At 39.4% G+C, this 27,381-nt stretch overlaps 1 protein-coding gene across 2 annotated transcripts; it reads right to left on the minus strand.

Annotated features, from left to right (window-relative positions):
• Positions 1-271: 271 nt before the first annotated feature.
• LOC141005755 (patatin-like phospholipase domain-containing protein 7) lies at positions 272-27,159 on the minus strand. 2 transcript variants are annotated; one of them, XM_073477759.1, is made up of 37 exons: positions 27,080-27,159; positions 26,732-26,773; positions 26,598-26,649; positions 26,398-26,472; positions 25,425-25,512; positions 25,169-25,251; positions 24,652-24,752; positions 24,384-24,524; positions 24,142-24,301; positions 22,650-22,730; positions 21,828-21,956; positions 21,577-21,657; positions 20,865-20,994; positions 20,664-20,735; positions 20,425-20,501; positions 20,147-20,302; positions 19,850-19,927; positions 19,122-19,327; positions 18,748-18,879; positions 18,472-18,595; positions 17,168-17,281; positions 15,629-15,695; positions 15,376-15,525; positions 14,958-15,021; positions 14,542-14,710; positions 13,353-13,535; positions 13,035-13,153; positions 12,361-12,517; positions 11,196-11,312; positions 10,962-11,031; positions 10,035-10,151; positions 9,752-9,900; positions 9,458-9,610; positions 9,155-9,274; positions 7,155-7,239; positions 6,480-6,595; positions 272-4,827 (listed from the first exon to the last, which is right to left on the minus strand). In XM_073477759.1, coding segments are annotated over exons 2-37 (4,056 nt in total). In that variant the 5' UTR covers positions 26,734-26,773; positions 27,080-27,159; the 3' UTR covers positions 272-4,689. The 2 variants fall into 2 exon arrangements, with proteins under 2 accessions (XP_073333860.1, XP_073333861.1); XM_073477760.1 differs by lacking the exon at positions 6,480-6,595 and having other exon boundaries at positions 4,747-4,827.
• Positions 27,160-27,381: the final 222 nt, after the last annotated feature.

The raw sequence follows: 27,381 nt of genomic DNA on the forward strand, positions 1-27,381 counted from the left end.
ACTTCTCTGTCAGGGCTCCTAAAGAAAACTACAAAAGTGAATACTGGAGAAACAATGGGTTGATTAGTCAATTATTGCTCAGGTACTTGGCAGCAGTGTCATTCATCGAGCAAAAGTTTGTGGTTCCAGCTCCTCAAATGTAGAAATTAGCTGTTTTAGACCTTTGATCTGACAAAGATTTGAAGACACCTTGAGCTCTGGGAACGTACTTTCTTTTCTACAGAGAACTACAAATTTAGATGGCAGGTTGAAAAATGAAATAGACACAGAGTACACAAGCAATAGTGGTTTATTAGTAATAACTGATTATCAAAAACAATATTTATCAAATGACATAAATATAGACAAGTAACTTATTAACAGTAAAGGCTTATCGGTAAACTTCAGTCGTTACGTACTCTGTTGCGAGCCAAATGAGGGCACGAGTGGTTGTTTTTTCATATGGGTCATCTAAGGCTTGTTGCATTAACTTTATGGCAAAGTTCCACATATTACATAAGCATTTCATCCATTAGCATGTCACAGTTAATAAAGTAGAAACATTCAACCTGCCAGACGACATCAATTCATTGTGCTCAGTTTCTGGAAACCACCCAAAAATACAAAAAAAAAAAAAAGCAGTGCAAACACCATTAGCTCATTGGTTAACAGCAAATGCTGTTGCCATCTCCGCCATGCTCACACATTTTGAGTCCAGACTCCATTTAACCAGCACCATATGGGATCCACATAGTGTTTATCACAGGGTTTCTCCTGCTCGCTACATATGTAAGGCTGCAGGCAGTGGAGCACCAGTATTAGCTAAGATCGCAGCTTCATACAGGGAGGCTCACAGGGTGAAAGAAAAATGGGGAAGAAAATAAAATCATAAACGTAGCATCGATGAGAGAGTGAATGATAAATTGGACGGCAGTTTATTAAAGGCATATTGGTATTTTAACATTACGACGATATGTTACAGCTTTATATCTAAATATATCTTGGTTCCGGCTCTTTAAAAATAATCTAAACATGTCTGTCATGCAGTTTTGTTAGGGCTCTGGTAAGGCTGCCATTAGGGCTGAAACAGTTACTCATTTAAAGGAAAAAGAAGTTTAAAGCCTTTTGTGGCTCCAGAGGAAGCTGCATGTAATCTGATAAATTGCTTCCAATGATGTCACTCAGTTGCATCGTGGGTAATGTAAGCACCAGGTTTTGAAAAGGAAGAAGAATGTGTGGAATATTTCTAGTTCTGCTGTATCGATATTGATCATTTATTTTTTGAGTGCCATGTAGACCAATTGAGTGCTTTTCACGACTGGCTGACTACATTACCCACAATGCAATTTAGCCTCTGAGTGACATCACTGGAGACAATTTATCAGATGACATGCTGCTTCCTCTGGAGCCACAAAAGGCTTTGTACTACTTATGGTCTGATTGAGGATTTGTCACTTTTTCTAGAATTATATTAAAAAGGTGCAATATGTAAGAATTTTAGTTGAAAACATTCAGAAATTAACCAAATGTATCACCAGACCGTCAAGAAATAACAGTTATGATATAATGATATCTATGTATTTTGTTGCAGAGAAATTAGCATGGTAGTTGGCCCAGTCCCCTTCCGGTCCAAAGGTCCTGTGCAAGCAGTGTAAACACAGACACTCCCCCGAGTTCCCAGTCTGGACGGCTAGCTGCACAGCTGACTGAGCTAACTAGCTAACGGTAGTTACAGTTAGCAGTTATTGTGGTGATATGCTGCCTCTTGTTTAAAGTATACATTTAACAGGAATCCAGTTCTTGCATATTGCACCTTTTTAAATGGAATGTCTTTGGATTTTTGACCGTTAGACCAAAAGTACAATTTAAAGATGTTGCCTTGGAAATGTTACTATAATTTTCTGACATTATATAGACTAAACGATTAATCTGTTAATTGCAAACAATAATCATCACACTAATCAATAACAAAATAATCATTAGTCGCAGCCCTAGTTATAATTGAGATCAAGATAACTATAAAAATGTTTTAGTTTCATACAGAGGGGTATGTTAAACAAGGCTATATAAGGATTTGTTCGTTTAATCGTGCATTGTATGTCTGGAGTGATTGTCCAGCTGTTGTGATCCTTCTTAAAAATCATCTAGGGCTCAAGTTGTATACATTCTTGGCTTGAATATGAAAATATATTACATTTTTTGACTATATGTATGCGACAAAAATCTGATCATCTTAACGGCAGGCCTCAAAAACACATCTTGACTTGTGTTACAGCATGTTCCTGTGAAGATCTGCCCTGCTCCTCCAAATAGCCCCAGTGCATAAACTGTACTGAGACGAGTGGAGCTTCTGAGTTCAGCCGGCAGATCCACACTGTCTGCTGCTCAGTCTGCGTCGGATAGATTCAAGCCAGAAAACAGATTTGGGGGGGGCTGTCTCACGGGCTGAGGGGGAAACTGGTGCTTTGAAGTGGATTGCGATCATTACTTCCCTCCATGTCCCTGGTACACTGGCTACGACAAAATTGTGCTGACAGCCACAGACACACAGTGGGGCTGCTTGTTTCGCTCTCTTTCTGGTTTTAAATTAGTCTTGTGTTGGTGAGGATCACTACATAGACTGAGTGTAATTAACACGAGCACACCCAGTGTCCTCTTTATTAGGTGCAATCTAATACATCGAAAACAATGGTTCTGCCATAAAGTCGCTCTTATGATGCCTATAATCAGTTTTCGGTTTTGACACAATCACAGAGGCGTTAACTTGATTATATGTTTGAGCACTGAGGTCATAGTGATGACTGTGATTAATCGGCAACTATTTTGATAATCCACTGATCGGTGTGAGTAATTAACAATAAACTGAATAATTTTGGGTTGTGGACAAAACATTGACATAATTGACATGTTATAGACCAAACAGTGAATCGATCAATCGCAAAAATAATCTACAGACCAGTCGACAATGAAAACAATCGTTAGTTGCAGCCATATTACATTCAAAGGTGTTTCTAATACTCGTCCCCCCTCTCTCATATTCTAATATAGGTCATTTCATGTCCATATGACCACATGGAAAGGCTTATTTCTTATCACATTTTGAAAGCAGGGTTTTCTGGTGTGTTAAGACTTTTTATACCCAAACCATGTCCACACGACAGAAGTAGCCGTTTAAGGTTAAGGCCGCTAATGTTTTGTCTTGGCAGGCTGTCTCTCTGCAGTTCTGAATCACCCTGTTCTATGTCACATTAAATAAAATATTTCAGAAAGGGGTGATTTAAATATACGAGAATATTACGAAACAAAAAGACGTTTTTCTATAATCACACAATATGCAGTATATTGTCATATCGCACAGCCCTACGCCTTTATGTATATTAATAGGGAGGATAAAAAATTAGAAACACTTCTCAATATAATGCGGTTCAGTACAAAACCACCCTTAGCTATGACCTCAGTAGTGAACATATAATTGAATTTACAATTTTCTGGCAATGTCACCAAATACTGAACAGTCTGAGCTTTGTAAAGATGGAAATATGTTATGGCAGAGCTGTTGTATTGGACAGGTGTATCTGATAAGTGGGCACTGACTGTGTTTGTCCTACTTGCCTCTCCTGGTATCTAGCAACGCATAGTTTTGAATCGATGTTTTATATTTAAGTTTCAAAATATCAATTTCTGAGGTTTCTGCTGCTCCAAACACAAGTGAGGTGAACGCTGAAAACGTGAAAAACTACATTAAAGAAAATCAGCATATTCCTCATCAGAAACAGCACTGTCGGCAGTGCGCTTTGTGGATCATTCAGACCAGTGTAAACCAACATGTTTGGCTTGTGACCCCTTAAATTAAACTCATGTGTACTTGTGACATCAGAGGTTACGGCAATACTTTAGAGAGCAGCTGTGAGCAGGTCAACAAAACAGAGTTTGTGCCTTTTTGGACTCTTAGATTTGAAGGTTTTTCAGTGGCCTGAAGAAGTGTAAATATGCTGCAGTCCAAAAAAAATTTAAATATATAATTTTGTGAATAAATGTTTTTTTTTCTTTTTATCCATTTAATCTTCTTTGGACATGTTCTTTTTTTCATGTGATATTTTTAATGTGGTGTGAAGCAGAAATCTCAGAGATGGATAAGTCAAAACTTTGGAAAATCATATCCAAACTTAGTTTTTAGATAACACAGAAGTGTGAAAAGAGTAATTATATAATATAGATAAACTAACTCTATAACCATCTTAAATCTAGTGTAAACTCCTAAAATCTGCAAAAGTGTAATCAACCAAGATTTTTTACCTGCATTAATGTAATAAATATTTCATGGAAATAGTATCTCCTCACCTCTCCTGCCTTGCATCTTCCACTGGACGGGTGTGAATCATGTAGCATAATCTTGACTATCTCAATATGAGAAATGGTTAGGCTCACAGCTGCTCTTGTATAATAGGAACGCAAAGGATTTGCAGCTGAGTTTAAATGTGACACAAGCTGTCTGTATTTAATTTCTTCTTAAAGGCACCGCCCATTTGTTATGTCAGCCACACAGCTAAGGAGGCCAGGTCACAGAGGGCAAAATGGTAATCACTGTCATGCTGACAGTCTCGGGGGCAAGGGACAGGTTTTGAGTCAAGTGGGAGGGTAAAATGTGGCAAAGACAGGTGGGGTTAAATAGTGATGACCTGTTCATGGCAGAGTTCATTACACCTGTCCTCACTTAATGGACTGTTTGAAAAAGGTATTCTGGTTTGACGGCACGTCCGGTGAACTGTCAGAGACGGTGGCTGAATGAGGGTGGCTGCCGGGGAGTGAGGTAATGTGGCGTGTTCGTCTCGCTTCCAGCTCTTCATCCTGAGAATCAGAAGTGTGGTTATTTATCAGTGAAGAGACGAGGAGTTCAAATCACATTTCATCAGAATAATATTCCACGCATCTAATCAAATTAGAAATAAAAAGTGGTTAGAAATACATAATAGACTCCTACTGACTGAAATGATATTGTTGATACACCCCCGTCTAATGCATCTGCTTTCTATTGGCAATTTCATTTTGTTCCCTTTCACTTTTTTTTATAAAGCCTCAGTTTATAACAAACTAACACGTTTGCTTTGAGTCAGGTTGAGAACCACTCTATATTAGTTAACCTCTTTTGACAACAGATCACAATATTAATAAATCCTCTTTAAGACTTTACAGCCTAAATTCCCTTTTCTTCAGCAAAGTTTAGTTATGTAGGTTTTATAGTTTTTTATTCTCAGAGCTACACTTCCTTGTTAGACAGACAATACAGCTCTACTTCCCGGTAAAACCCAGTGACTGCAGTAGACCTGAATCTTCATAGGTGTAATTTGTAGAATATGGCCAGAATTTGAAGGTAGCTCTAAAGTTTCTGTAAACAAATTAGTTCATGGCTCTATTAGCTGTGGAGCCAGTGGCTCTACAGTTTGTCTGGACTGGGACCTCAGATCAAAGGGGGAGTCACCATGGGCGACAGGGCCCAGCTCAGCAGGATCTGGCAGCCTGAGAGTGAACACGGCTGGACAGCGAACTGGTACTGGACACAGCCTCCAAGACTGCCGGAGGTCAATTTGACAACAGGGGATACAATATGGAGGTGATTTACAGCAGCTCTGACCAGTGCATGTAGCAGGTGAGAAGCGACAGAGAGGCAGATATTAGCAGGTGGTGAAAATGCCAGGCAGAGCCAGAATGTTTTCACATCTTACTCTGTGAATTGAGGGATATATTTTGACCAAACCAGAGGTTATTGTGGAAAGACAAAACAAGACTGTTCTGGCGAGTTTAAAGAGAGAAAATTCATTTCAGATTTCAGAAGGTTTGTGGTTGTATTTTTCTGTTTCATAAGGAAAATAGAAGTAAGAGTATTTTATTTCTTGACATTTTTTTTAGTTTATTTTGTTAATTTATGACGCTAACAGCTGGCATGTATCTCCCAGCTGAAACAACAGAGCTATCTGACTATGACTTTGAATGGTTTACATTAAAATTCTGGTCATATTTTACAAATTGCTCCTTTAATGGACTAGAATATAAGACCATGTCTTTCTTTTTCTCTTTTTGGGGGGAGGGGTCTAATTTGGACAGCATTATACAAGGGTTAATCAAGTCTTGGCCCTTACTGGGGAAAATCCCCTTAATTTTGACTCAAAGTCATCGCTCTCCAACGCTCTCAGCCCCTGGCTCTTTACTTGAACTAAAACTTATCAGTGTAGTTTTACTAGGTCGCCCTGCAGTGTCATCCAAATATCTTAAAATATATTTTATGGGATTATTGATCACTTTTAAAGCATGAATTGGCCTGGCTCCAAGATGAACCCATTTCTCCCTCTGTGCATTAGCCAACAAGACACTTTTGACTTTCACAAGGTCTATTTTTAAGAAAAAGTGATGTGTGATGTGCCCAACAAGACTACTATAGCTACTGATGGGCTTCACTCAATGGAAAAAGCCCCACAGTGTCCACCCACACCAGTAGTTCGCACCGTGTCACCAGTCTCCTCCCCTTCAGTGTGCTCTCCATAGCGATTGTAAAGCTCCATGTCAGACAGAGCGCTCTCCAGTGCCTCCTCCTCGTAGTCAGTGTGATAGTCCGACTCCTCTGATGGAGGGAAGGAGCGGAGGACAGGAAGGAAAAGAAGCACATTGTGGGTGAATACGTTTGAACTTGTGGCGTGTAGGGAACAGGAAGAGGTGGCAAATGAGTGTGGGCGTGCAGGTGAATGAGTCAGAAAAGCAAAACTGTGCAACATTGTGAGAAGTCAAACAGGGCAGTTCGATAAGTGATGGATGACAAATAGGTTATAAATAGAAAGGAGGAGGAGAAGGAGAAAGACAACATTGGTTGCTGTATTAAGTTTCTGAATAAAATATGGAAACTGCTTCTAATATTAAATTTGCACAGCTCCTCTTTTCCATCAGTATGTTCAAACCTGCGTGTGTACAGTGTAACACATACAGTAATTGCTGAAATATATTTTGCAATCCATTTTCTCCTGTATATGAAACAGATTAATGTGCTAATAGAGTGACAGGAAAAAGAAAATCCATCTAAAAAGAAATAAGAGCAAATGCCGGAAAGACAAACGTGAAGGAGAGACAGTAACAGCATGTCTTCTCCCACACACTGTGTGTGCACGTGTGTGTGTCGGTAGTTTTACCATCCACCAGTGGAGGTTTGACGGGCTCGATGCGGGACACAATTTCCGCCAGGTCAGTGAAGGAAGCATTGGGACACGTAACCACCTGAAAGACACACACATACAGAGAGATCATTTTAATCTGTTAGTATAAGATAACTAACCAATCATGCTGAATCTGTGTCAGCTGCCAGGTTTCAACACCTTGTCTGTTACAATATCTAATGTATTCCTCCTTACATCAAGTGGTGAAAACATAAATAGCAGGCAGCATCTGGAGACGGGAGCTGATGTAATCATATTGTGAAAACTTCATGCAAAGGGATAACGCGTTACAAAATCTGCCACACAACATTTCCAGACTGACTGTCCCTTCTCCACTTTGTAAAATAGGATACAAAACATCATTTAAAAAGGAAACCAGGGAATCTATGAAGCAGATAATGTTTTGATTTTTTTTTTTTCCCACACTGGGTTGGTGTTTGTAAATTCAATATTCTTCAAGTGTGCAAAGTTTTTTGTTGGGGGCAAATAAGGCTATAGCCTCAGCTGTGGATGTTGTACATTTTGGTTCTTCAGTGGCCAGTTTTATCACATTTAACCATTTAATGATCTCTGAGTAGTAGTATTGTATTTTATATTAGACCCAATACAAAAAAATAAAAAGGATACTCGATAACACTGGAACAAGAAAGAATTATTCACAGGTAATGCTGTCGAAAATATCAAAATATTGATACATATATTTCTGCTGTTCTCTGCTATTAACCAAGAACAGATTATTATTACCTTTGTAATAATGGTAATATTTATTGTTTTGTTTTTTTTACAGCTTTGCTACTTTCGATACTATCAAAAACAGATATTGATTGTTTTACACATATTTAGAAAAAGTACTAAAGTATCGATCAACCTTAATGAGTAGACCTTCCAACTATTAGATGGTTATTATGAATATTAAAGAGTTGCACCCTACAGTTGCACCTAAAAATAGAAAGGCGCTCATTAACTGCCTATGTGGGATGTCCATTGTTTTAAAAATGTATTTATAAGACAGTCTTAAGCATCACAGTTTAAAATCTTCCTGTCTGGCTGTAGCTTCATCCTTCTCTCTGAAATTGTTCAGGTTTATCTGTTAGTTTGTTGCTTTGGTTCCTTTGTAACAACTCCTTTCAGCATCAACCCTGCTATTTTTTCCCTTCATCCTCCTTGTGCTGTTGCACAGACGGGAGGTAAATATCTCATCTTTCTTCATCATTCTGTCTCCTCCCTCGTTTCATTGGTCCTTTGTCTTTCTTTGACATTGCTGGGGGAAAAAATCTGGTGTTCGGTAAATCTGTTTCTCTGTACTTTAAGAGCAGGCTGATAGTTTTAATGTTATTGCTTTAACAGCAGTGCAGCCCAAGGCCTTAAACATGAGGCTGTTTATGAGGAAACACAGCTGACAGTGAGGATAGATTGTACAAACAATAACAACTGAGAGAAAATGTAATCAGTGTACATTACCCATTTGGTCGATTAAAGACTTGAAATTTCCGCCTTAAAATGTCTAAAAACCAATAGACTGTTGTTATATATTTTGATGAGTTGTGTACTTAACCCAAATGTTTACAAAAATGTTCAAACCCAGGAGAAATACATAATTTTATTGAAGGTAACTTGCCAAGAACTACAAATCGTGTTCTGTAAAACTGTAATGCAAAAATGATCTTTTAAGTTTAATTAACTATTATTTTACCATTTATTAATGATGTTTATTTTAAAGTGTTACCAAAGTGAGTTTTGATTCAATACTAGCTTTATCAATGTTTAAGGGGAGTTATTTTAATTTCTGAAGAAAAGCATTTGTTGAGAACTGATGATATTTTGAGTCATAAATGAAATGCATCAGTTTTGTGATGAGAATCTACAGGAGAATTGGACCCAGACTCTGTTGTTGCTCTGCACTGAACGCTCCCTAATGGCTTTCTTGTCATTTATCCTACAGCATCCCCATATGTTTCCCCCTCCCCCTTACTTACATTGTTCTTGCTTTGGGTGTTGTGGAACTCCTCCTGGTGTCTGTCTTTCAGCATTTTCTCCACCACTCCGCTGCGACTCCACACGTCAAACACAGTCTTTCCATGCTGGTATCCCACCTCCTGCATTACACACAGAAATGCTCACGTGTCAATATCATGCTGCTTTTTAAGACGCACCAGAAAATGAAAAAAAAAAAATCATTCAGAATATGTTGTGGGAATTTCTCTATTTGTCAATGAAATCAACATGAAAACAAGAACAAAATCAGAATCAAAAGACTACAACAACTTTCTCAAACTTACAGCAATCTCATCAAACTTGCCAAACTCCAGTGTCCGGTATCTGTCGATCGGAGGTCTGATGTACTCGCAGTAGTCACTGTTCTTCACAGACTCCAGCTGCCTAACGCAGCACACGTAGGCCAGCCGAGTCTGAATCTCTGCCATGTTCAACACCTGAGACCACAAGTATAGACATTATATGCACTTAAGTGAGAAACACCTCCAAAAATATCCTCATTGTTATTCATAGGATTCATTTACTTTAACATATCCTTGCACAGTCTGTTGTGCCTTTATTTTTAATCAATCCATTACCTTTACTTTCTCCGCTAGGGGGTTGAGGCGTTTCCATAGCAGCCACCAGCCGGAGAGCGAGTCACCGTAATTAGTGAGGTTGGTTTCATCACGGCTGCCCACATCAATAGCTATCACCACCTTGGCCCCCATGGAGCGAGCCACATCAGCTGGGAGAGGAGGAGGAGATGGAAACAAAGGTGGGAACAAAGAAGAGAGCTTTGAGATAATCATACAGAGTTGATAAAATAGTAAAAATTGCACTGAGAGTAAGTATTAAAACTGAAGACTCAGCGTAGCATACCTGGCAGGTTGTTGATGTAGCCTCCATCCATCAGCAGGTGTCCATCTTTGGGGTCACAGAGTGGAGGCAGATACCCAGACAGAGACATGCTGGCACGAACATACCGCCACAGAGAACCTCAAATGGCAAACAGGAAACTCTTTCAAGTTTTATGAATATCAAGCTGTATGTATTTAATAATTGCAAGCAACCAACCTAAGCCGAAAATTGACTTATCTCTTCAACCTCAGAAGTTTTTATTCGATTAGAGAGTCAACCTTAACTATTTACATGGACGATAAATAGTGGTAAGATACATTTACATGCCCCAAAGCATTTTAATCAAAATATTACTTTTGTGATTAAGTCCCACATTCTCATAAATTCAGCATTTGTCTTATTGACAAAGCAACAATAATCTTAATGGAATTTCAACATTCATGGGCAGTTTATGAGCTAAAGCCTCTCAAAGGAACTTCTGGTGGGTGACAGTAATCAACTATGGCAACAACAGACAAAATGATTATGAAAGTTGATATTTTATTATTGGAAGTGATACTTCTTCTATAGGATTTAAACCCAAATTATGTTTAACTCCAAGGGTCTTACAGTGGTGTTGTTACGTTATACATTCACCATGTTTCTGTCCCCCCTGGAAACTATTCATGGCCCTAAAGTTACCCACATGTGAGGTAAACATTTGTAGAAAGACTACATTTATTCCAACCAGAGAGACTCAATCAGATTAAGCGTTTACATAGTGTAAACGCAGCTAATGAGACTAATGAAAGGGTAACTTCAAAGATGATGACAGCAGTGGCAGAAATCTCAGAGGGAGATTAAGCAGAGGCTATCTGTATGAGCAGCTAGGTAGGAAAACTTATTTCGGTGAACCGACACTAACAAGAACAAAGGATTCTTCAAATTGTAAGAAAAAAAACATCCTACCATCAGTGTGTACTCTCATGGCTGAGGCAGTGATATCAGTTGTGATATTGAAATACGGGATCCAAAGGTCCTGCATACACAAAAAGTTACATTGAAACATATAACATTATAGGCTCACATCAGAAACACATTTAATTCTGAATGATCTTCTGCTAAAATGAATTGATTGTCATGTATGTGCTCTCTTCTTAACCCCTATGTCACTAAAAGGTTAAGTAACCTCCTCTCCCTCACCTCAATCTGCTTGCTCTTGAAGACGTTGCTGATGCCGGAGTTGAAAGAAGCGCCGGAGAACATGGAGGTGACCGGGTACGTCAAATCCAGAACCTTCTTAAACACTGAAGTCATTTCCTGTAGAGGAAGCCAGAGAAGATAAAGGTTGAATGGATCTTGCAGTCGTGTAGAGGAAAATAAGTTGTTTTCTCCATTACAAAGAAGAATTCATCTCTCAAAATGTAAGTTTTATCTTGTTTTGCCTTCCTCCTGGTCCTAATAATTTGAAAAATGATTTCATTTTAAAGCATCCTCAACTCTATCCTTCAATAGAGTAACTTGCCCTGTTCTGACTTTATTAAAAAAAACAATTTTAATACCACAGTGGTTCTTTTGGTTTGAAAAAAGATGCAGCAGCCAAGTCAGCTGTTTTTTGACTGAAGGTTCAGACCCAAGGACAGAGCCAGAGGAAGAGGGGCTGGACACATAACACATGCCCGGCCTGCAGATCTGGACACTGAGCACGTGTGTCAAATTAGCCATCATGGCGAACAGAGTTAAGACATAATGCTCCGGCCACAGTTATCTGCGATACAGGATATAAAAAAGGTTCTTAATGTGCAAACCATCCAGGGCTGTATCAGCAAAACTAACCCATTACTTTTGATGGTTAATTCTATCAAAAGTAGAATGGGGGTCTCAACTTCATTGAAATTTCAGAAAGTGCTGTTAAAGAGTCACCTTCACAAGGACAGACTCGCAAGCGGAAAATTGGAACCACTTAAAGTGGAAGAGGAGCTGTTGAAATGGAAGCTTCTCTTCCACAAAACAGAAAAATGTTTTTCTACTAAATCATCCCAAATGAACAATTTTAGACCCTGTCACAAGTGTGAAAATGGTTTCAAATTAATAATAATAATTAATACTTATTTCTATTTTATCACCCCCCCATCTTTCTACATTTATTTCCTGCCACCTTTATATTGTCCCGTGTCTAATGAAAGGAAAAATGCAACCCAAGACACTTACCTGAGTTATAATAGTGGGGAAAGGGGACATGAATTTGTCTTTCGATGCAGTGGGATAACATTTGAACTTCCGATTTGATATCAATTTGACCAGAATATAACTGGTTATAAAAATGGCTTGATTTTAAGTATAGTGTCATTGTTGTTTTGATTCTCACCATTGCCCATTCTCTGGCCCTCATTCTCATTCGGCTGTAGCTACGGTCCTCAGCATATAGTGCCCCCATCAGGGAACCAATGGAGGTGCCACCAATGAGGTCCACTGGGATGCCAGCCTCACGGATAGCCCGCATTACCCCTACCTGGGAGCAGCCCCTGAACAGGAGGTGGTAAAGGTTACATATTGTATAAAGAGAGTTGTTAGAAAGCAGTCTTTGAGCTGTATAAATACTGTCAGGACTTAGTAACATTGTGGTGTCAACTATACAGTGACCGCCCGCAGCCACGCCCCCCCCCCCCCCCGAACAGCCATGATTGCGAAAACACAGACAGAGCTGAGGCGAAAAATACAGTGGATGGTGCCTGCTCAGGCATGTGAGAGCTGACCAATCAGAGCAGACTGAGCTTTTTGGGAGGGGGAAGTTAAAAAAGCAAACTAAAACGGAGCATTCAGATAAAGAAGGAATAAAGGCGCTGCAGCAATGAACAGTACAACAAAAATAATGTGTTTTTTGAACATTAAAGCATATAAACATTTTCTTGCGAACAATGTAAAAGTATGAACCTGAAAATTAGCATAATATGGAACTTTTTTACAGTACTAGATTACAGTACAATATAACGTGAACTTTCAGAATAACAATTTGGGGTAAAGACACTGGGGCAGCGTTACCTGGCCCCTCCTCCTCCCAGGATAATGGCAATAGCATTGCCCGTGAGGACACGAGCCAAGCGGGAGAAGTCTGAGTGGCGGTCTGCTGGCTTCTCGAACACACGCTGATACAGCTCCAACTGGAAATAAAAGAAGGGAAAATGACTGTAATGAAAGCAGAAAGAGTATTTGAGATGGTGAAAGGAGGATAAAAACATGAGTGGATGAGAAATTAAAGACTAAGAGGGGAACAGCCTGAAGGGGATAAAGGGACATGCTTCAATCTGCAGATGAGAAATTAGAATAAACTGACACTCCAGTCGTGTTTTCCAGTCCTACCAGTTTGGGCAGGCTCCTCTTTGAGAAGACCCTTCGGGGACAAGAGAGGTGGAGGTGTCTGGAGATCCAGCTTCGCATGTTGAGCCAGTCCACAGTTCCTTTGGGCGGGGGGCCGTCTTCTCTGTGCAGCAGCACCAGCTGCTTCTGGGCGCGCACTGCACTTCCTTCCAACATGCGCTCCAGCTAGAGGGAAGCCATCAAACACAGATGTGTTTGAACATTTTATACACCTCTGTTTCTTCAGAGTGGCTCCTGTTGATGCCTGTGCAGAATTTTGAGTGCTTGCCCAGAAAAATACTGCAAACTTGTGACAAGTAGAGAGTACACAAGGTTTAAGTGAGCACAATATCGGCATGTGTACAGGTGTGTGATCGCAATTTCTTGGTTGTGTTTGGGAATAATTTCAGGTGTGTTTTCAGGGGCAAATCAAGGATCAATTTTCTTTGAAATACACCATTATGTGTATTCTATGTGTGCTCTGAAAGATAAAATCAACCCAGAGCAATGACTCATTCTGAGCAAATATTGATCTATTTCTCCCACCATCTCCTGTTAAATGGGGATACATACCTTACTTTTCTCTGTGCCCATTTTTCCCCTTTGAAAGCAATTACCTTTCCTTCATCAGCTGTATGAGCGCTTCCTCTCTCACTCACCCCACCTCTCTTTCACAACATCCATCCACCCTTTGCTCATTTCTCCTGCATGCCCAAGGGTAAAATACAAACCTTTCACAGCCGTTGCGACCATTAAGTTGGTTAAAGCGCTGGGTGTAACCATGATTCAAGAGCATAACGATCAGCATCAAATCAGACTCTACCAAGACCTCTGCCTGGTGACACACCTCCAGAGCTCAGTTAATAATAATTGGGGTGGTGATTTCTCTGGAGAGAAATCCTAACAGTTTAATCAGAACTGGTCAGCTGTAACACGGACCATTAACCCAGCCCAAAGATGGAGCACAAAATTAATTTATTTGTCAAAAAAAATGTTTTTTTTAAATTAACCTAGTCAGAAAGTGATTCTGAATATATGAAATGTAAAAATGCCAAAATACACTGGAGTGGGGCCTAAAGAAATGTATCATACAATAATGGAAGACATTCGCTGCTTTCCGTTGTTTTACATAATTGTAAATTGATTGTAAAAACTGGATTCCTACACTCTTGGCAACTGATTCTACCCTCACCTCTCCAACAGCCGGGTCCTGCTCTCCCAGTCCCACGATTATGATGCAGTCGGCCTGACGGATGCACCGCTGAGTCCACGGGGTCAGTGTGTAGTCGGTCTGGTAAAGAACTATGCGATGGATGTCTTCCTGTTGGCCCAGCCAGCTGGACAGACGGTACTCATGGACACTGAGGAGGAGAGGAGTCCATTAATGACGGGCAGCATTGTCTAGCTGGCAGCACACAGTAGATCCATTTCTCCTGTTGCGCCAAGAAAGCATACTTGAACTGAATTTAATGAGTGAGTCAGAAACACGGAAAGCCCAAATAAAAAAATTAAACAGCCCAACCGGTAGAATGACCGAGGAGAAGCTCAAGACAATCTAATTTATTTGGGGGGCGGTAGCGCAAATTCTCAGGCTGCCACAAAACACACCTGTCTAGTGCTGCAGCTCCAAGTCGCTGTTTAATGATATCACTGGTCAGCAGAAGAGTGGGACCTGCATGTAAAAGAGACACAGCAATTACAGTCAATATGTCACGACACATAGCTTAATGTAGCTTCCTTGACTGTTCTAGATAGACTTTTTAATCACATTATTTTTTAGTCAAACATTCACCACTTTGTTGAGAATTTATAGGAGTTCTTGGTCAAAATAGTACAATAAACCACACATTCACACATGCTTGGACTGTGACCCTCTTACTGCCAGTTACAGCCTTAAATGCTCTTGTTAGAAGAATTTTACACACAGCTAGACTAGATTGTGTGTAAGTAGTAGCAGTAGGGTAGCCAGATGTTAAACAGGATCTAGACATCTACACACACATATATATGTATTTTTTTGTCTTACCTATTGCGATGAGCGCATGCTGCAGCTCCAGGGTGAAGGTAGTGAGAGGTACCTCTTCTGATACAGGCAGGACTGTCACAGTGGAGAGGTTGGACGCTTGGTTCCCTGCGTCCCACTTACTGCCAGAGGTGTGGAGAGCCAAACTGCGAGCTGGAGACATGCATACATATTAGTAAATATCCATTTCAACAATAAATTGAGACAAAAACCAACACAAGTGAGGCAACCCTGAACAGCAGGGGGATGCACACACCTGTCAGAGGACCGTTGACCTGCTGGAGGATCTTCTGTCCCAGTAGGTGGATCAACCTGGTGACAACCTGAGAGGCACAAACATTTTAAAAAAGGGACTCTGTGTTACTAATCAGTAGGGCTTGGGCGCCTCATGGAGGTAACTGACATCGATTAAGGTCGATTTTGGGTCATGGTGTCCCTATGAAGTGCAAAGCATGGATTAAACGCAGGAGTATGAACCGGCCTTACAGCCGAGAACAAGCTGCTGCTAAAAAACTCTGCACGCAATCAACTGAAGTGTGGGAGTATTTTAGACAGAGAGCTCTGCAAATTGGAAATGGCTTATCGCAGCAGTGCAACTTCTCTGCATGGACACTTGAGGCAAAAGCATCTCGGAGTGTTTGTCAAGACAGCAGTGACAGAAAGACGGCACCATTCTGTTCCCTTTTCATCTCGACCCAAGCATGATATATTAGGATTACCAACACGAGGAATTTGTTTCTGTCAGTAGTAGTCACTTAAAATTGATTTTCTAAATGTTTTTTCATCACCCACATGTTAAAATAAATGAAATACTGCTGCTGTTTATTGTAATGTTTCACCATGTGTCATCTTTTTTTTCGGCTTTTTTATATTTTCTGTTAACTCAAAAGTTTGAATGAGAAACTGCTTTGTTGCAGTCTGTACCTAGACTTCTGACCTAATGGTTGAAACATGTTGGCTTTTTTTTTCTCATTTGGAGAGCCTGTAGTCCCTATTTAATACCAAGTCCTATATATGCCCAACGTAAGCAAATGAGACCAACAAAGAGAACATTGGCCATTTCCTAATAATTATGTTTTAATAATTATAACTTAATGTAGTTATTCCTAATTCCTCTCACCAGGTGGGATTCTGGCCTATCAAGGCTTGATAAGTCATAAAATTAAAATTAAATTTTTCATGGCAGAGTGCTGAGGATGAATTAAAGAGTCTCAAAGCTTGAGGAAGGATGCTGCTATGCAGTCTGGTGGTATGGCACTAAAAAAAAAGGTTTACTTTGTTTTGCTTCACCCACAGGGGCCGCCAGAATCAACAAAGTTCTTTGTAGCTGTTTTGAGTAAAATTGTTTGTGTTTAAGAGAAAATTATATGATGAATAAAATATAGAAATATTAATAAAACAAGCTATTGATATTTAATTAAGTGAAAAAAAAATTAAGAATGATCAATAAATTAGTTGTCAGGTTAATTGAAAAAAGAATGATTAGATTAATTGACAAAAAAAAATATTGTTAGGTGCAGCCCTAATCATCAGACAGACCCTACTGAAGCAATGCTTACTGAAAATGATTTAACATTCATAATGTAAAAAAAAAAAAAAGGTAAAAGAGAGAAAGGCAAATCATTTTTGGAACCTTTTACCCACTTTATGTCCATCTGATGATCAATAATTTAAACGCTCATTATCAGTGGCTACGTTCAATCAACTTTGTTTTTTAAAGCTGACTTTGGAAAATCACGAAACATATGCTGTGTCCACAAAAAACAAATTGTGTTCTGACATCTCTTCACCCTACCTGTGGGAACTTCCTCTTGATGGAGCTGAGAGCTCCCTCTGGTAACTTGGCCAGCTCAGAGTCTCGTACAGCGTGCACTGTGGTGGCTCTGTTCTGATGGGTCAGAGCCTCCACCTGCACAGAAACAAAGGACAAAGCACATTGTTTACTATGTTGGAAAACATAAAGGTCAGTCACAAGTAAAAGCAAACATGTTTAATCATTTCTGAACATTACAACAAATACTATAATATACTACCAAATAAATATTCACATTATCACTTCAGGATATACTTTATGTAAAACTGTATGTATGCAACTTTAGTTTTTAATCAGTTTTAAGACAGTTGACCCTTCTACTGTTACTTCCATGAATTTAATATAAATAAGATCTCTCCATCTGAGTTGACGTCAACAGAGACACACTAAATATGTCTCTGAATGTGAACTGTAACAATTTTATTCCCACCGTCACCAACAGCTTCCCTCCTCCAGGTAACAGTAACCATAGCATCCATCAACCTGGGTATTATTAGAAGCATCGTGGCAGAGAACAGCCACACCAGCCAATGGGAAAACTGGGTGAAGTGTAACAAAGTGACTTTGCTTTACGTAGTTGAGGAAGAAAAATAAACTTCCTGGCATTAGTATCCATTTTTACATGTTAATCCATGAAGGACAACACAACAAATGTATGCAAACACTTTCTATATTGTTGGTAAATGTATTGATATAACTGAATATACGTTTCTTGTGTGTTTGAAGTTTTCTCAAAAAGAGACCGAGACAAAGTGTTTTTCATGATGTATGTATGCATAAATGAATACGAGTACATTTGAATTGTGACAAAGTTTAAAATGTGTGGGTTTAATAGAACACGTTTGTTGTTTGGATACAGTGCATAAAGATAAAGATTTTTTTTCTATGCAAATTTCAGCTTGGCTGCAGTTAAAGTTAGTTACCTTTTCTCTCTAAATATTCAGAAAACGTCTTTGGTTGATTTTTATTTACTGGCAGTGATAGTAGTCTTAGGGTCATGCATTCTGACAGCCACTGTTTTCTCAATCGTACATACTGACAGTGAATATGTTATGAATGTGATGATTAACTACTGTTAATGACAAACTGTTTTCCTTCTGCATATTGGAGACTGCACATTTTTCATAGGATTTAAAGAAAAACTCATAACTGTTTATCCTGGTGTACTGTCATTAATATTTATGAGGATACTAGAAGTGAAAAAATGTTTTAACATAATTAACACATTCAGAGTTTTCACCATTCTATCCACCATCTGTCTTTTTCCCATCCATGACGATCCTTACCACTCCAATCAGGTCCCCACGTCCGTACTCTCCTATCAGCTCCTTCTTGCCATCCTCCTTCATGATTACGGAGCGCAGTCGGCCACTCAGAACAATAAAAGTACTGTCTGACTTCTCTCCCTGCCTGAAAAATATACAGATAACTTCAACTCATTGCAAATAAGCAAACAAGCTTGTGAGCAAATTTAAGAATGTAGCTGCCTCCATTGTTGACATGAATTCAGTTAAGTTGACCTTGTTTTCTGATGACAATATACAAGGTTATCAGTAGATTACCTGTAGACCGCCCTGCCAGCTTCGACAGCCATCCAGTCGAGAGCAAAATCAATCTGTCGGACGAAAGATGACATCCTCTTCACCACTGTGTGAGCCACATTCAGCACAACCTTTGGCTCCACGCGCATTATCCTGAGGAACGGACAAAAAACATTATTAAGGCTAAATGTGACAAATGATAATAATCAGCATAAATTAAGGTTTTACAGCTTGTATATCTGTTAAACAGTTTGGCTATTAGCCGTCAAGCTCCACTGTGTCTTTACGTGACTGCTCTCTGTCTTTGTAAGGCAGTGCAAAAAACTAAATACAGTATGATTTGAGTGCCTATTTCTATATTGATAGGTTTGTTCATGTGTGTCCATGTGACTGACTCATAGAAGTGGGTTTTGGAAATGGAGAGGAAGCTGCAGTCTCGCTGGGCTCGGACAGTGAATATGAGGGGCTCTCCGGTAAGGACGGCAAGTTGACCGACAAGCTCTCCGGGGTGCGTCACAAACAGACGTGTCTCTTCTTCTCGGTCAATCATCCTCTGGTAAACGTGGAGGAGGCCAGAAATCACAAACTGGATGCTCACCTCCTGAAGCACCAAGGGAAGAAGAGAAGGGTACAAATTTGACGGTCTGAATGTGAAGACTAAGATACAGGTTTGCTATTAGACATGAATATCACAATAATTATCACAGCATTAGTTCATCATTGCTATGTTTTGAATTGTATTAATGTATTACAAAATCCTACTTTATCATTCTATGTAATTTGTTGAAAATTAGATTTACTTTGATTGGATGATGATACTATCCCCACCCTATGAACAAAAATATCACTTGGAGGACAGGAGCTGCAGTCAAACAAAACTTGTCTGCTACAATACAATAACTGAATGCAGTTAAAGTGCTCTTGTTAAAAAGGAAGCCACCACAGAGCACGTTTAACACATAAATGACTAAAGGGCTCTACCACTGAGCCTAGTCATGCATTGCCTCTGCACCCCTCCATGGGTGGAAAAAGACGAGTGAAAACCGAGACACCTCTCCATTAAATCTTCAGTGTCAAGAGACAGAAAGAAGGTTGTAACTGCTTTGTAGCTTTTTTTTTTCACCTGGTCTCCTTGACGAGCCACCACAGAACCAGCTTTGACTTGATGGAGGGTCACTCTGCCCTCAAGCAGAGTGGGATCCTGCAACAGAAATAAAAATAGGCTTGTCTGAAAAATATTCAGAATTACTGCTTATTTATACCATCAAAACAAGACACCGAGCTCTCTGAATGAATCAGGCCTGTCACCCTCATCAATCCAAAATCAGAGAGCAGAATTTTCCCACGTTGCATAATATTTGTGCAATATTAGTATTTGTTTTGAAAGATGATGTAACCCCTAAAATATTTTTGCCCTCACCTGCAGCTGGATGATTCCCAGCAGGTCCCTCTTAGCAGCCTGGAGGATTGTGCTGCTCTTACTGAGGTTGATGGCATCAGAGTGCCCCCCGCAGTCTGTGTAGTGAAACACTTCAGAGGGCGTGTGCTGCATAGTCACACTCTTCTTCTGACTGGGCTAAAAAGACAAATATAAGAGGGTGACTGAGGAGGGAGAGCAAGACGAGAATAGCAGCAGAAGACGCACTGGAAACTGGGATATGGTGTTGCATAAGAGGTGACATGGCAGGAGAGTCTTACTCTATGAGTGACGGGACTGGATGGAGCCTCATCTATAGTGACTCGAGCTCGTTCACAAACCATGTTCAGGTCATTACCTGCAACTCAGGACAAAAGGAGGAGGATTATGAGTTTTAGGTATGTCTGTGTTCGGTTTCTATGTGTGTGTCCTTGCTTTCAGATCAGTGACTGCGATAAGTCTGTGCAGGAAATTAATACAGACATATGCCATTTGGTGATCGCTTATGTCCAAGACCCACCTGCGCAATCGGTGGGCATCGAGATGGATCGCTGCTTCCTGTAGCTATTCGGAGGACTGTCCTTCACACCATCTGTTTATTGTAAAGTGAAGCACCAGAACTGGATCAGTCTCAACACAACACAGGGTGCAATCTTATATATGTGTGTGTGTGTTTAGAATAATGTGTGTGTGTTTAGAATAATGTGTGTGAGCGTGTGACCTGTCTCTGTGGGGCTCTCCGTGGTCCCAGCGGGTAACTCGTCCTGGAAGTGCAAACGACGAGGCGTCTTCCCAGAATTCGCCTCTCCCATCACACTGTTTATATTGGACAGGGGCACTGCCTGACTCTCCTGTCAGTGAAGCAAGAAAACAATGTTCAATTAGTGACCATGAAAACGTTTTATTCATTATAGATTTAAAGCACAGGAAAATGAACACATTAGATAGACAGAAATCCCAGAAATTAGAAATAACAGTGAAATATCCAGTGTTTGCCAGTAGAGCACTGCAAAAACACTGAAGGTAGAGACATTTGGTGGTCACTTTATAATTGAATTAAATTGTATTGGATTTACTTGTTTGCTGAGATCATTTAGAGACTTATCACGACTACAACAATCAATACAAATATCATTAAAGCCTTCAGAAATTTTCTTTCGGTTATTATAAAGTCAGAGGTTAAAGGTTACAGCCCTCCCTCTTTTCTGTGGAGGGGTTGAAAATCCTTTTTACTCATTTTCACTGAGCTTTATGAAGGACCGAGTTATGATACTGTGCTTAATGTTGTGTGAAATTAGCTTGCATGTGTGAGACCGAGTGTGTATGTGCTTTTTTCTCCTTGTTTGTGTACAAATGCATCACCAGCGGTGCTCTGTGTGAGTGTGTGCACACACACACACAAATATGCGTGCGCTAATTAATTTCCCTCCTACCGGATTGAAGAGCTCAGTGGTTAGGCCCAGATAGTTATGTAACGCCAAGAAGGTGACTCTTTGGAGGCGCACCATGATTATCTGCAACACACACAAAAACAGATACTGAGGTAAACAGAGCAGAACATATTATACATCAGATTGTGGTTATACCCAAATTAGATAAAAATGATTACATTTTCTTTTATAATGAGGTGTTCCAGACAATGGAACACTACATACTGTATATTTACTGAGAGACAATCTGTTACCTGGATGACGCGAACAAGTGTCTCTGGGTATTTCTTAAACACAGACTCAAAGGCTGATGCAGGTAAACGTAAGATGGTGGAGCGAGTTGCAGCCCGTGCCAGTACAGTCTTATATGGAGCTGGATAACCCTGGCAAAGGCCGGAGAAAACAGTTAGAAAAGACAGAGCAAAGACAGAGTTAGTAGTCACTAAAACCTCATATACATTTAAATTTGTACATGTACATTTCTTCAAGGCATTCTTGCCTCTTGATTTTATTAAATAAACTGTTATTCCAAGCTTTGATTTCTTGATTTTTGTTTGTGTGTGTGTGTGTGTGTGTGTGTGTGTCTGTTTTAAGTCATTTTCAATCACTTTTTAACAAAAGCAATATTAGTGATGAAAAAAAAGATAAGAAGTTGGGGTTTTTTTTCAAGAATTTTCATGAACCATGAAACTGAAGATGCAGACACATTCCTCCTGACCATTATAGGAACCCTAAAATATGCAGCTTTAAGTGAAGAAGTTTAACTTGGACAGAGTAACAAAAAAAACAGTACGAGTGTGGCAACACAGGAAATGAAAACAAAACAGAACATGCCACTCGACTAAAAAACAAACAACTAATCACTTGACACACAGGGATATGAGGCTAATGGCTAAACAAATTGAGCTCAACTGGAAGTACAAAAATAATTGCTTCTATACGAGACAGGATTGTGTGGAAATATGAACAGAGGAGAGGAGACAGAGAACTGAGACACAAACAGGTCAAAGGGCAAAAGAGGACAAAAGCAGAAGAGTTAGTCTGATGTGCAGATGGAGAAGAAATAAAAAGCTCACAGTGATGATGTCCAGAATACTGAGCAGACTGTGGACGCTGTCCCCTGGGTGCACGTCCTTCACCACTGGTTCTGTACCATCCTAAAAAACAGGAAAACACAAATAGAAGAAATGACGCCGACAACAGTCATCATTCAACCTTGACTGTGAAGCCACATGAAGTCAACTTTGGAATCACACTCACAATTTGTACATAATTGACAGAAGCCAGCAGCAGACAAGAAAACAAATTTAAAGACAGACAAGGGTTTGTAAGGCCATAATTATTCTTCAGCAGACTGCATCAAGATAAATGTTGTACTGCTGCCCTCTTCTGTTCAGAAGTGTGCATATGCCCTTTCTTCCCACTTTATTAAAATGAAGTTTCACCAGCATTAATGAACCAAGGAGCCATCACTGATGTCCTGTCCCAGTGTTGGAATCATGTATCAATAAAACTTGATGTCTTGATATTACACATATCATTGTCAGTTTATCACTCAACATGAGCCGTGTAGATATAATATTTAAGTGTTTCTGTTTGATATATTTGTAAACTAACAATGAATCAAATGGCTGTGTGTGATATGAAGGGTGGATTATTCATAAAAGTGCACTGGTATGGATGACTGAAACTAAAAACTATATTAAAAATACATTTAGGCATTAATTAAGTTATAAAATGTGACTTAAATTGATATTTCTGTTTTAATTTTCTAACGGCAACTAATGTTACAGCAGTTAGCGGTTACTTAAGCAACAAGTAAATGTATCTCTCCGTCAGGAGAGATTGTAAATCAGTTTCAGGAAGAGACACCGGAGGAACATCTGAAGGAAAACCAGAAAATATTTTCTCAATAAAATATGATCTAGATCAGAGTCCTGGTAAATCCCTTCGGTGAGTCTGACACCGTCAGATGTAATTTTTTTATGTTGTTGTTGGTTTTTTGTCCCGAGACTGTACCGCCTAGTTCCACCCTACAGTGCTGTGAATGTTTTTGAATGACTGCCCCCTCGTTTGCATAATGTTTTAGAGATGCATAAAGAAATATAAAAATCAAATATAAAAATCAAATTATTAAAAATGTTTAAATGCTTTTGGAAATAAATGGTGTGAAATCTACAAAAGGAAATTATTTATTTTTTTAAACTACAGAAATAAATCAATCAATCAGAAAATGAATAAATTAAAAAATAAAATATAACACAAATTGGGAAAGTAAGTAAGTAAATTAATTTATACAACGGCACATAAATACAGAAACAAATTAAAACAGAAATACCGATATAGGTCATATTTTATAAATGTATTAATGCCAGTATTTATTTTTCATTTTTTAAATCATTTTCAGTGCATTTAATGGAATATTAATTCATTTACTGAGCCATTTATTTATTTATGATCTTGGCAGTTTCAGTCCTCCATAGACAAGAACCACTATGAGACAAAACCAAGTTGAGGTTTTCTTTCTGAAAAGATGATAAACTGAAAATCGACATGCTATCTACGTACATTCTCCTGGATGCAGAGCTCGAGTTGTCCATCTTGGACCACGTAGATGCTATCGTCATCATCTCCTGGCCTGAACAGGCCCTCACCCTCCTGCAGCTCAATCAACACCATGTGGCGGCACAGCTCTAGAAACAGGGGCTTGTCAAAATGACCCAAGACCCTAGAACAAGTTGCAGAACATATGCATTATGAAAACAAATGGGAGAAACAACGGGAGATGTTAAAGTTGAATATCTATCTACCTGACATTCTTCAGCATATAAAGGACCTCAGAGGGCAGGTTTGAGCTCTGCACATCAAATTCTGTTAGGTCAGCCTCCAGCAGGGAGGGCGGAGGTTCCTTGGGCTGCAGGGTGGGAGGATCTTTACGGATCCTAAGGATTCTGTTGACAGGAGCACAACAATATTTTACAAATTCCTGTAATCAAGCCACTCAACAAGGTTCAAAACAAATCTGATGAATTGTATAACTTGTACACACAGAATTAAAAATGTTTTAATGGAGCATACTTGCGAGCTATGCTTAGAACTTTGGTTCTTTTGCGTATGCGCTGTGGTTGCTTTGATACTGAGGTAGAGGTGGGAGGAGGAATGGAGGACAGCGTCTGGACCTTAGAAACAAAACACATTCAAGATTTAAATGTTTGGTTTTGTTTATACATATTTTCTGTATAGACACAAATGGAGACATGATTAATGCAGATAGGTGGAGTGTTTTAAAATTGCTTGATTAAATTATTAATATTATCAAGCAGACCTGCATTCATTTTCTGTCTTATGGTATGAGAGTACATTACAATAAGTGACTGGAGCTTAAGTGGATTGCTGGTGGAGCACTTTTCATACAGTGGTACAACAAAACATTCAGTTTGATGCAGGTGAATATGTATAAATTAGAAAGTGACACAGCATCATTTTTGTGTTAACTTTGTATAATATTTACCTAATTTATATTATTGAGATAAATCTATCAGACTGTAAAAAATACTAAAAATGTGTATGATTGTGAGACAGAAACAGAGAAAACCTTTCGCATTATCTTCCTTCCATAGAAGAGCACTTTGTCTCGTTTTCTGAAGCGATAGTGAGGCACACCAGGCTGTTGTTCACCTGATCAGAGAGAGAAAGTATCGAGAAACAAAATGCATATAAGGCCGTGTTAAGGCCACATTCTGAAGAAGGCTGAACAGAAAACATAGACTTCCCCAAAGAGCCTCATCATTAGAGAGAAAAAGTGTGTTAAGCCATTAGAATAAGAATGAATTTTAGGAAGGAGAACTTACGGGAAAGCTTGAATCGCCTGTAAAGGAAGAGCACCACAATCCCAATCAGAGAGACTGCGACTGCAGCTCCAATCAGTACACCTGTGAGCTAGATGACAGACAAGAGCATTACAACAATAGTATTGTCACGTGAGAAGGCATTGCAGTGTAGCTGCAGGGTATATTGCTGCCTGTTTAGTAACATTATCCTTCAAAGTCCAAAGTTGCGTCCCAGTTAAATCCCACACACTATTTCTAAGCAGGTTAAGTATGAGGTGTGTTTACACTGCAAAGAGATTAAAGAAATAGAGGAGCTGCTCACTGCAGGCTGTTTTTAACAAACTGTGGACAGTTGAGAAATAATTCAAGGAACCAATAAGAATTAAATAGTTGATCAAATATTTTGCTGTCTGTTTGTGACGTTTGCCAGGCGGTGACCTTCCAAAGACACACAGAATAGTTTTGATTTCTTGTATACAAACTGAAAGTAAAAGTAAGGCATGAAGATTAGTTCATGATATATACTGAAAACAAAAAGCATGGTGTATGGCCTCGGGACAATTTCATTACTTCTTCACTGAAATGACAAGTGCAAACATGCTTGACTGAAGTTCAAAACCACAGTTTATATCTCTTATTTATATGTAAAGATGCAAGCCTTTACATGTCTTATCTCTATACTATGACAGAATAATAATCTGAATGGGAAAAAAGTTTAAACGTAGTTGCAATAAAATAAAATGAAACTTGGTTTTGACAGTCATCAGTTATCATGTGTGGAGTTGAGCGTAATGAACTCAGTGACCCGTCGGTCTCAATCATAGTAATCACAGACTGGAGGGGTGGATTTAATGCACTATATTCATCAGTGGAAAATGGAACAAAAAGGAGCCCAAATTATCACAACCAGCCCAAAACCAGTTTTACCCATCCAATTACATTGTATGCAGGGCAGTGCTCTCCTTGCTTGTTGAAATGAATTTAAATGTCATACCATGGTGGTCTGCATCCTCTCCTCCACAAACTGTTGCACTCGTGCTCTGATGTCACTTTTGCTGTTCATCAGCACCTAAAAACACATGTTAGTTTAGCACAGTCTCTACTGACTGCCCATAAAATTGTCAACTTCAAAATAAAGTCAACCCTGATATGCCAGTTGTTCACACATGTTGTAAGAGAAATAGCGATGCTTACTGCATTGGCCAGTTTGCAGAACTCTCCATCATCCTCTCCTTGGCAGTTCATCCTGTAAGGCAAGAACCAGATGGTGAAATCTGGCTAAAATCGCTACAGAGACAGTTAACTAGCGGTATGTGCGAGGAGCTTACATTTTTCATGGAGGGCTCACCAGTTGTTGGGAGAAAGGGAAACTATGAAAAGAGGAAGGTGGATTTGTGAATTATCAGCATGTTTCGCTACTCATCCTCATCAGCTGACTGCGTGTTAACAAGGAAACGACAAACTAATGTAATTGCAACAAAGCAACTGGCTGCTGACAATGATTTCAAGTTGCTGATTAATAGCATCAGCGTTAGCTCTAGCTTGAGGTTAGCTAGAACAACACTATCTAGCAGCTGACTGACTAACGTTACCCGCCTTGCTAGTAATTACAACCAAAGTCAACTTCACATCCAAGCATTATCACATTCTCAGTGGACAGAAAGCAATAGCCTTACTTTTCGGGGGTTTCCGCTGTGTTGCTTCAAGCTAGTAACATTTCCAAAAAGACGATGGAGTTAGCAGGTAGCTAACAAAGTTTTCTCTGTGCTGTCACTTGCTTAGCCCCGCCCACGTTTCTTTGTCCACCAATAGAGATTTTGATATGTGCTGTTGCCTTGGTACCGTTCAGAGCCCTTGTCCAATCAGGAACGGAGAAGACACATCCTAGTCTTCCTGTTTACAGCACAAAAGGAAGACATTTCCCACCACCTGATTATTTCTATTTTATGCTACTTTATACTACATTTCAGGCAAATAT

The sequence above is a fragment of the Pagrus major genome, chromosome 12 (assembly GCF_040436345.1).
Source record: "Pagrus major chromosome 12, Pma_NU_1.0".
Classification (NCBI taxonomy): Eukaryota; Metazoa; Chordata; class Actinopteri; order Spariformes; family Sparidae; genus Pagrus; species Pagrus major.

Excerpts from the sequence above, each read along its gene's own strand:
- LOC141005755 (XM_073477759.1), bottom strand. Across the intron at positions 21,658-21,827 it reads CACTTGTTCGCGTCATCCAG|ATAATCATGGTGCGCCTCCA; the intron begins GTAACAGATTGT and ends TGTGTGTTGCAG. Across the intron at positions 11,032-11,195 it reads TCAAGAGCAAGCAGATTGAG|GACCTTTGGATCCCGTATTT; the intron begins GTGAGGGAGAGG and ends TTGTGTATGCAG.